The sequence below is a fragment of the Hyperolius riggenbachi genome, chromosome 1 (assembly GCF_040937935.1).
Source record: "Hyperolius riggenbachi isolate aHypRig1 chromosome 1, aHypRig1.pri, whole genome shotgun sequence".
Classification (NCBI taxonomy): domain Eukaryota; kingdom Metazoa; phylum Chordata; class Amphibia; order Anura; family Hyperoliidae; genus Hyperolius; species Hyperolius riggenbachi.
In genome coordinates this window covers 384,684,727-384,695,776 of record NC_090646.1, presented here as the reverse complement: position 1 = coordinate 384,695,776, position 11,050 = coordinate 384,684,727, and the positions used below count along the sequence as shown (strand labels likewise).

Below are 11,050 nucleotides of genomic sequence, written 5' to 3'. Positions count from 1 at the left end.
GCTATTAGCGATGATTGGCAAATGCCTTGGGAGCCAGCAGGACTTCACTTAAGCATCTTCTAAACCATCAGGTCAGCAGCAGCGGCGCAGTGGGGGATCGCCGATCGCTGCAGTGGATCGCCAGTCAGAGTCCAGGGTGATCGCAGCATTCAGGTGGCAGCATTTAAGAGGCAGAGCAGGCAATGCTGGGCAGAAGTAAGCATCCTGTATGCGGACACATGCATCGCAGGAAATACAGAGGTGCTTTTCCACTTGTAACAGCGATACAGGAGTCAAAAGCTGAGGACGAGAGCCACTTTTGCAGACAGCACTTCCCCACTCCCGGAGTCTGTGTTATGTCTCTCCCCACTCTGAACACTAGCTGGTAGGAGTGGTGGATGGAGACATACATGCTTCACCCCTGGTACATCAGGATCTGGCAACGAGTGTAGTGTGTCCCTCTGGAGTCGTCCTAATGGGTAAGCTGTTGATCTTGCACTTCATCTTGCACATTTTTTTTTTGCAGCCATTTATCTCTACAGCACCTTGTTTATTTACCTGTGGAGCACTAGCACAGTATATACTGTATATACACTACTCTATTTATATTGTTACCTGCTGCTGATGTTAGTGTCTGAAGCTCTACAGGACACTCCTGCACCATGGACGCACCAGGTTTATTTTATTTTTTTCCCTGATTTTTGCCCTCTAAACCTAGGTGCGTCTTATAGTCCGGAGCGTCTTATAGTCCGAAAAATACGGTAAGTACATTTCTTCCAGAGTACAGGTAGTCCCCGACTTACGAACGCCCAACTTACAAACGATCCGCCGATACGAACGGCATGGATTCTGTTTCCATGGGAACAAGGCAAAATATTTTTTCAAATTGGACTTGTAGTTTTTGAGAAAATAGATTTTAAAAAAATCTCAGAAAAAATGGTTTTTAAACTTGTATAAACAGGTGCAGAAGTGACAGAGGGGGACACTGGGGGCACAGAGGAGGTACAAGGGACAGAGATGGCTCAGTGTTCCGACTTAAGAACAGATTCAGGTTAAGAACGAACCTACGAAACAGGTAATATCTCCCTGCCATTTCCGCTGTCTAGGGGCACACGCCAGGGCTGCCCATTGTCGCCATATCTCTTCGCTCTTGCAATTGAACCTTTAGCAATACTAATTAGAAATGCTGAAAACATTATGGGAATACAGGTGGGATCTTTAGTGGAAAAGGTATCCATGTATGCAGACGATACCTTACTTGGGGGATCCGGAGGCCTCTCTCTCTCTCTCTCTCTCTCTCTCTCTCTCTCTCTCTCTCTCTCTCTCTCTCTCTCTCTCTCTCTCTCTCTCTCTCTCTCTCTCTCTCTCTCTCTCTCTCTCTCTCTCTCTCTCTCTCTCTCTCTCTCTCTCTCTCTCTCTCTCTCTCTCTCTCTCTCTCTCTTCCCCCCCCCTCTCTCTCTCTTTTCTCCCCCCCCTCTCTCTTCCCCCCCCCCCCCCCTTCCTGGAGCGACCGCTCCAGGAAGTAAACACTGCACGTCACTGAGTGCAGTGAATATTAATTAGTCATGTGCCCAGCCGCTCTCCCCTCCTCCCCAACATGACTGAGCATGTGCAAACAGTCTAACGCGGCCTAGCCGCGGAGAACGCACAGCATGCAGCACTGGGCAGTGTGAACAGCCCACTTGTGTTACATTGCTGTGCGTTGGGGGAGCGTTACAGGCTGCACTAACGTGCGCCTGTAACGTCCCTGTGTGCAAGAAGCCTTAACGTTCAACCTGCAGTTGATGCCCTCAAACACAAGCTTACTCTTTGGAAATCACTTCCCTTGTCTCTTATAGGTAGGATCAATATTTTTAAAATTTTTCTCCCCAAATTCTTATACATTTTTAGACGGACCCCGGTGACTCTTCCCAAAAGCTTCTTTAAGAAACTGCACTCACTGATTTCTGGATTCTTGTGGGGGGGAGCAGGTCCCACGGGTAGGTCTTACTACCCTCCAGTTGCCAGCGGATCAAGGGGGCTTGGCTCTACCTGACCTATATCTATATTATTGTGCGGTGAGATGGTGGTTTTCCCAGGATAACTATAATGCAGCAGTAGCAGTGGAAGCGGCGAGACTAGGTTCCTATGAAAGATTAACTTTGCTACCCTTCCGTTCCACTGGCTCTGATGATAGATGTACAACCCCTATGATAACCACAGTCAAAGTGTGGAATGACCTGCTTAAATACACTGGAGACAAAGACAAGATATCTCCCCACACCCCTCTCTGTGACAATCCCTCTCTGATGCATTTCTGCCAGATCCCAGACCCAGTGTTATGGGCTAGATACGGTATTAAAGCGCTACAACACATAGTAAATAATGATGGACTGCTATTATTCAATACACTTAAACTTCTGTATAATTTGCCTAATAAAATGTTTTTTAGGTTTTTACAATTGCGTTATGCATACAATGCGCAATTTCCTCAAGGTAATCCACCCTTGGTCTCTTTCCATCTGGAGAAAACATGAATGGTAGCGGAACTAGATAAACCACTTTCTGTAATCAATTTTACACTAAAGACTAATAATACGCATACTATATCTCGATGTAAATCCCGATGGAATGAGGATATTATGGGGTTGGATGATGCAGATTGGATGAAGTACTGGAAGAATTTGTTAAAACTCCTATATCCGCTAAAGAACGTTTAATTCAATTTAAGTTCTTACATAGAACATACCGAACACCTGTACGAATGAATAAAATCTCTAACACACACAGCTCTAATTGTCCAAGATGCAGGGTCACTCCGGGTACCTATTTCCACATTTTCTGGGAATGCCCCAAGGTACTCAATTTCTGGCAAGAAATAATCACACTTATTAACGAAATTCTTGAAACCCACCTCATGATCTCTCCTAGAATGGCATTATTGGGATTGCTAGATGGTACCCCGGCTAACAAATACTCACAATATCTAGTTAAAATTCTATGTTTCTATGGGCGTAAGGAGATACTACGAACATGGAAATCTGACAAATCCCCATCCCTCAACTTTTGGAAGAGAACCGTTCTTAAAACCTTACCACTATATCGTCTAACCTACAAGAGTAGGAACTGCCCTCAGCGATACGATAAGATATGGGCCCCATGGTACAACAATGTGGATGCTCTCCCAACTGGCCCTGTTGATTGATTTTGTTTTCTTTCGGACAGCCTCTCACTAAATTAAGCTCAGTGAGGACGGCTGGGTGGGGGAGGTGCTGGAGAATCTCTTCCTTCTTTCTTTCTTTTGTCTTCTTTCCTTCTTTTCCTCCTATTCTCTTCTTCCATTGTATTGTCTTCTCCTTTCTTCATGTTCTAAGATCCACAGTGCGATCTGAATTTGTACTCTGAATATCCGGATATTGGTCACGTGGTCAATATGTATACAGACAAGAATATGCGCTATGTAACTTTATTTACAACCCTCCTGTATAACTTTATGGTCGATACTGTTTTGTGAGCAATGCATGCATCTACTTATGATTGACAAGATAAAATAGTCATTTGCTGTTCACTAGTATAAGTAACGGATATCATTAATGTTCCGATCCCTGTTGGATTGCTGTACTGTTCTTCAACTTTCTTAACTAATGTTTATGTATTGTTAAAAACAAAACAATAAAAATTGATTTGTTAAAAAAAAACGAACCTATGGTCCCTATTTTGTTCGTTAACCGGGGACTGCCTGTAAAATGAGCCATAATGACTTTTCTCCTAAGATGCTGTCACAGTAGGTAGTAGAAATCTGACAGAACCGACAGGTTTTGGACTAGCCCATCTCCTCATGGGTGGTTCACAGGGATTTCCTGATTTTCAAAATGCACTTCGTGAATGGCAGTTGCTCTGTCCAACTGCCAAAGAAAGTGTACAGTGAGCAGGGAGGCTGGTCAGCATCTTTGTATAAATCTTTTTCAGGGAGTGTCTTTATAAAAAATAAAGGCCATGCTGTGAATCCACTATAGAGAGGTGGACTAGCCCAGTGATCTGCTAACTTGGCTCTCCAGCTGTTAAGGAACTACAAGTCCCACAATGCATTGCAGGAGTCTGACAGCCACAGTCATGATTCATAAAGGCAAATAAATTATGGGAGTTGTAGTTCCTTAACAGCTGGAAAGCCAAGTTTGCAGATCACTGGACTAGCCCAAAACCTGTCGGCAATGTCAGATTTCTACTACTTACTGTAAATGCCAGCAACATAGGAGAGAAGTAATTTATGGTTCATTTTACTCGGGAAGAAACGTACTTCTAATTTGTATGTGTTGTTAAGATTTTTGCGACCGTTCCTATTTAAATGGGTTCATGTTGTGGATCACACTGAATAAACCTCTGTTGATGGTAAATATACTAGACTGTACTTTAAGTATAATTTCCAGAGATTGTGAGTGAGCACACCAATCACTATAGGTCGGGTGCTTGATATCGTGGCATAGGCAATGCCGCAGTGAAAGTACATGGTTCAGTATATCAGCACACCATTTTCTGTGGGTATAACTGCTCAATGAGCGTGATTGATGAAAACGGTGTGCTGATATACTGAACCATGTACTTTAAGTAGGGCAAGTCTACTGACTTATCAGTGTGTTACGGTTTGTTTGAAAATGTATTTATAGCAGTTTACTTCTTTCACTAGGTTCTTGAACTTCTGCCACCTTTAGATGCGTTTTCATTTGATCCTGCCGCAGAAGAAGCTTTAAGGAGCAGTGTTTTTAGTCAGTATCCTGCATCTCTTCCAGGTAAGAGGCGGAACATTAATTTGGATTAAAAGTGTACATGGACATGAGAGCAGAAGTGCAGTAAAGGACTTGGCAATCCGGGATGAGCCAGATCAGTTTTGCAAGGGCAGCTAACTTACCCTTGTCGTCTATAGCCAATCTGTTCTACGTTACACGTCACTCCAATACGTGTGAATTTGTAGACATGGAATGCAACACTTGTGCACATTGGCTATAGATTGCAACAACGGTAAGTTAACAGCCACAGCCTGCCAGTTTTACTTGGAATTCGAACAGCAGAGTTCTTTTTGTGGAGCTCATTCCTATTCTTAGATGCAGACAACTGAAATGTGCAGCCGGCTTGTTTCATGTGTTAGGTTTTGAACTGGTCACAAACAGATGGTACCATAGGTTCTACTGGCATAAACATTTTACCTTGTTACTTATTTAATCCTCTGCTGCTGTATTTTTAATTTGACTGGTCTCTTTTGTTTCAGATGTAACCAGCAAAGATTACAATATCCCTGACAAAGATTACAATGATTCATTTGCAAGTTTTATGGATGCTACTTTATTTACACCAAGGGGAAGGTATGCCTTAAAACTAATATCCTTAACCAAAAAGTGTGCTCTTGTTTCTTAAACATAACAGCCATAAAACTACGCTTTTACTAAACACATAAGCACTCTTTGGTATATTAAAATGCAACAATAACAAGTGTCAGTGCACATAAACCTGTTATTAGAGCCAGATGCACATTTCACGGTATCTCGGAACACTTCATCAAAGACACTGCTCAAACCTTCTTGTATGCCTTGCTGTAACAGTTTAAAAGCGGGGCAGTATGTTCCAGTTCATTGACGCATTGATGACTTAAAGAGACTCCGTAACAAAAATTGCATCCTGTTTTTTATCATCCTACAAGTTCCAAAAGCTATTCTAATGTGTTCTGGCTTACTGCAGCACGTTCTACTATCACCATTTCTGTAATAAATCAACTTATCTCTCTCTTGTCAGACTTGTCAGCCTGTGTCTGGAAGGCTGCCAAGTTCTTCAGTGTTGTGGTTCTGTGATGCACCTCCCCCCTCCAGGCCCCTCTCTGCACACTGCTGTGTGTTATTTAGATTAGTGCAGCTTCTCTCTGCTCTTATCTTTTACAAGCTGGATAAATCCTCCTCTGAGCTGGCTGGGCTTTCACATACTGAGGAATTACATACAGGCAGAGCTGTCTGCACTCTGCAGGAAGAAACAGCCTGACACTTCAGTGGAAGATAGCTGCAGGGGTAAAGAAACACGCAAATGATCTCTTGAGATTCAAAAGGAAGGGTGTATACAGCCTGCTTGTGTATGAATGTATTTTCTATGTGTGGACATACTGTACATCAACCTACTTCCTGTTTTGGTGGCCATTTTGTTTGTTTATAAACAAACTTTTTAAAACTGTTTTTAACCACTTTTAATGCGGCGAGGAGCATCGAAATTGTGACAGAGGGTAATAGGAGATGTCCCCTAACGCACTGGTATGTTTACTTTTGTGCGATTTTAACATTACAGATTCTCTTTAAAGAGACACTGAAGCGAGTAAAAAACTCGCTTCTTCTCTTATATTCAGCAGGGGCATGTGTGCCCCTGCTAAACTGCCGCTATCCCGCCGCACAACGGGGGTCCCTTACCCCCCCAATTCCCCCCCTGCAAAATCAAAGACCAAATTGGTCGTAGATTTTGCTGCTCCTAGAGGCAGGGCTAATGGCTGCAGCCCTGCCTCACAGCGCGTCTATCAGCGGCGCATCGCCGCCTCTCTCCCACCCCTCTCTGTGAAGGAAGACTGAGAGGGGCGGGGAGAGGCGGAGATACGCGCGTGAGGCAGGGCTATAGCAGTTAGCCATGCCTCAATGCGGAAGAGATCCCCGGCGAGGACGGAGGGGATTTGAGGGGTAAGGGACCCCCGTTGTGCGGCACGATAGCGGCGGTTTAGCAGGGGCACACATGCCCCTGCTGAATATAAGAGAAGAAGCGAGTTTTATACTCTCTTCAGATTCTCTTTAAAGGATTGCAGTTGCTATATTAGAAAGCACAATAGAAATAAAGTATTTAGCGAGCAGTGGGTTTTTATGATCCGGAGTTAAACCATTACCCTCTGACAAAATGCAACACATCGCGCACCCACTTCAATCCTACCTGCTTGCTGCATACACTGCTGCCTTCACAGATGGCACCATTTGAAAGATTCACAGGAGAACTGAGATGTAAGCATACAACTGAAATGTGTTGCAGTACATCAGGATACATGAAGGTGCATTTTATACTTGCTGGGTGTAGGCTTTAAAGGACAACTGAAGTGAGAGGGATATGGAGGCTGACACATTTATTTCCTTTTAAGCAATACAAGTTGCCTGGCTATCCTGCTTATCCTTTGCCGCTAATACATTTAGCCATAGACCCTGAACAAGCATGCAGATCAGGTATTTCTGACATTGTCAGATCTGATATTAGCTGTATGCTTGTTTCTGGTGTACTTCAGACACTATCATAGCCATATAGACCAGCGGGCTGCCAGGCGACTAGTATTGTTTTAAAAGGAAATAAATATGGTAGCTTCCATATCCATCTTGCTTCAGTTGTCCTTTAAAGGGCAACTGAAGTGAGAGGGATATTGGAATCTGCCATATTTAATTCCTTTTAAACAATGCAGATTCCCTGGCTGCCCTGCTGATCCCCCTGCTCTAATACTTTTAGCCATAGACCCTGAACAAGCGTGCAGCAGATCAGGTGTTTGACATTGCATGCTTGTTTCTGGTGTTTTTCAAATACTACTGCAGCCAAATAGATCAGCAGCGCTGCCAGGCAACTGGTATTGTTTGAAAGGAAATAAATGTCGGCCTCCATATTCTTCTCACGTCAGTTGTCATTTTAAGGGATAATTATACTAAAATGCATGTAAAAGGAAACCTAATAAAATGTCTTACGTTTGCAGGAATTCTCTATCGTTTCATAACAAGATGACTCCGCATCGCAGAATGTCTTTAAATGAAAAGGTAAGAGCATTTGTGCACTGACAGCAAAGAAGGGGGCTTCTGCGTGAAAAATGGTGCCGCAGGTGCCCCATACTGAAATATAGGTTACTATGTAAGAGGTGAATCTTGATCTTTTCATCAAATATACTTTTTTTTTTTGTGGTCATTTGACTTGGCTAGTAAAACTTATAAAGATATATTTGGGTCCTGCAGCATTTTGGACTGATAGTGCTCCAATGCAAGGTACAGGATTGTAGCAAACTCACTTTTCAATAGTTCGTACAAAGCCATTTTGCAGCGATTTTTACTTCCCCGAACCCCACAAAAAAAATCGCAATTGCTAGCATTAAATTAAAGAGCTTTAAAATCACTTGAAATCGCTCTGGAAGACGTTGGTAAAATCTCTACAATAAGCATTTAGCAAAAAAAGCAATCAATATTTCTAATGGACCCCAGAAAACAATGTTAGTTTTTATCTGCCGAACTGACTTCTCACTGATTGAATGCTAGCAAACACGATGTTTTTCTGGAAATAAACTCTGCTCAATGGGTTCTTCAGTATGTGTGTGGGTGAGGTAACTTCTCCTTCAGTTAAAGAAGGTAAAACACCAACACCTGCGTGGGAGATGGGGGTTAATCAATTATATAAATTGTGTAGCCTTACCGGTTTTATAGCTTTCTTCCTTTTCATCTCTCTCCAGTTGTGTGGATTTTTTCTGATTCTGTTTAAAGCATAGTTTTTAGTCAAAATATTTTCCAGCAAGGTATTTAGCTATAGCCCTTCTTGTGTGTACATAGAATTTTTAATATTTCATACATGTGTATGAGACACATTTTTGAAAGCATTTATTGTGCAAGAGAGACAAATTTTTAAAATTGACTCGCCTGTGCTTGAGACAAATTATTCCTCATTGGTGCCGCCATCTTGCTCTTTTTCGTGAGCCCTTCTGGACTCCTTAAACGTGCCATGCTCGTCACGAATGTGGGCAGACTCCAGTGTCGTATAACTCAATAGATTGCTGGTATAGCCTCTAGAAAAGTAGGGGATGGTACATGCATATCCTCCCACACTCTGCTGCGCAATTGGTAAGGAGAAAAGGCCACAGCTCTTTTCATGAGTAACCGGGGAAAAGACTTGCCAACGTGTAAATACAGAAAACTGATGTCCTTTTCCAAAAAAAAAAAAAAAGTTGGTGCATCATTATCTTTTAAGTACATATTCCACACAGTCTGGCCACACGCGCTCCCCCTTTGCAGTCCCGTGGCTGGGAGCTTTCTGAGTCTGCGCAGTATGCTCCGACTGGTGAAATTACCAGGCCACCTAGCGGATGATCCAAAATCCACAGGGGAACTGCACACCTACCCTGGAGGTGCAGGATCAAAAATGTCAATAGTAGAATCCAGAAAATCCGCACACTTCGTGTGAACCAAGTTCAATGTTTAATCAGAACATCGTGACACAAGCCATTCCATCAACCAACGATTCGTTTCGGGGCCACGCAGGGTCCCCTTTGTCAAGGCAGTAAAACACAGTCACCATTCTGTGTTTTACTGCCTTGACAAAGGGGACCCTGCGTGGCCCCGAAACGAATCGTTGGTTGATGGAATGGCTTGTGTCACGATGTTCTGATTAAACATTGAACTTGGTTCACACGAAGTGTGCGGATTTTCTGGATTCTACTAGCGGATGATCCAGGCGGCCTGGAAAGATGGCAAGGGACAGATCAGCGTGAAGGGGGCTGGAGGAAGCCCCAGGTATGTATAACTTTTTTTTTTTTTTCCCCTAAGGGCCCGTTTTCACTAGAGCCAATCTGCATGCAGATTCGCATAGACAATACAAGTGGACGGGACTGTTTCCACTTGCCAGGATTTTGGAGCGTTTTTCTGTGCAGAAAAAATCTGCACGGCAGAGCCATCAGAATTCGCATACCGCTATGCGATTCGCATACAATGTATTAGGAAATTCGCATGCAGTTTTGATATGCGAATATTCATGCAACTTCGCATATGATTTCGCATAAAAACAATGGAAATGTACACAGGCACTGCCAGGGTTAAATTTGCATACATAGTCATCCATGTGAAATCTTATGCGAATTTGCATGCAATCGCATGCGAAATTTGCATCCGCATGCAAAAAAAATTTCCGTGGCGATTCCCACCGCACAAGTGGAAACAGGCCCTTAGTCTTTTCCTTTCAGAAAAAAAGTAGTAAGATCTGGTGTATAACTCCCCCTACTGTAGCCAAAGGAGCCCCGTAGCCTGGCAACAGTCAAATTTTTTTTTATAAACTGTTAATTTTGTTTTTTACATAGTTGCATAGTTATTTGGGTTGAAAAAAGGCATACGTCCATCAAGTTCAACCAGAAAATAAGGACACCAGCTCGCTCTCTCACATATCCCTGTTTAATCATACCAGCTTTAAAGGGAACCTGTACTGAGTAAAATTATTTAAAATAAACACATGAGGTAACTTCAAATGAACATTACATAGTTACCTTGCCATCAGTTCCTTTCAGAAGCTCAACATTTTCTTCTGACAATCATCCCTTCCAGTTCTGACAACATTTTGTCAGAACTGAAATATATCAGTTGCTGTCAGTTATTTATCAGTTGTTATCAGTTATAGCTGAGAGGAGAACTTGATGTGTCCATGTTTCCCTATGGCTCAAGTGGGCGATGTTACAGTTTAACAGTGTGCTGACCAGGAAGCTGTTATGGGGTAATAGCCATTTTCAAAATGGAGGACGGAGAATTCCATTGATCACAGTGGACAAACAGGACGCAGGAGAGGAAAAATAGATTGAGGAGTAGACTACACAGGAGGTAAGTATGACTTGTGTATGTTTATTTTGACTTTTAATTTTCAGTTCAGGTTTTCTTTAAGCTGCCCTCTAGATTGTAAGCCTTTGGGCAGGGTCCTCCTCCTTTTGTGTCCTACCTGATCATGCACCTCCATTACTGTGAACCCATGCTATGCATCTGAGTGAACCTAACTTGCCTAATCTACATGCTCAATCCAATGACTATGGTTTTCTATTATTCCTGTATTGTCATATTGCTGTATGTCACCCCTAAATATTGTCTGTAACCTAAATTAATGTTCAGCGCTGCGTAATATTTTGGCGCTTTATAAATACAATAAATAAATAAGCTGCTTGGTGCAAAAAACTGCTCTTAACTTCCATGGTGTTAGAAAGAAGTTTTGTTCTGTTTTGTTCAACTTGATTTTCTTTCCTCTGAGATTAGTAACAGTTGTGATTCATTAAGTGTGTCCAGGCATGGCAATCAATCAAGTGCTCACTTAGGCC

The 11,050-nt window shown here is 42.6% G+C and overlaps 1 protein-coding gene across 2 annotated transcripts in view; it reads left to right on the top strand.

Moving 5' to 3' along the window:
* Window positions 1–11,050, top strand: part of HAUS6 (HAUS augmin like complex subunit 6) — an 82,937-nt gene that overhangs the window by 53,635 nt on the left and 18,252 nt on the right. For both annotated transcript variants that reach the window (XM_068234387.1, XM_068234388.1), the window contains exons 11-13: window positions 4,643–4,745; window positions 5,222–5,315; window positions 7,700–7,760. In XM_068234387.1, coding sequence (XP_068090488.1) covers window positions 4,643–4,745; window positions 5,222–5,315; window positions 7,700–7,760 — 258 coding nt within the window. The remainder of the gene's footprint in view (window positions 1–4,642; window positions 4,746–5,221; window positions 5,316–7,699; window positions 7,761–11,050) is intronic.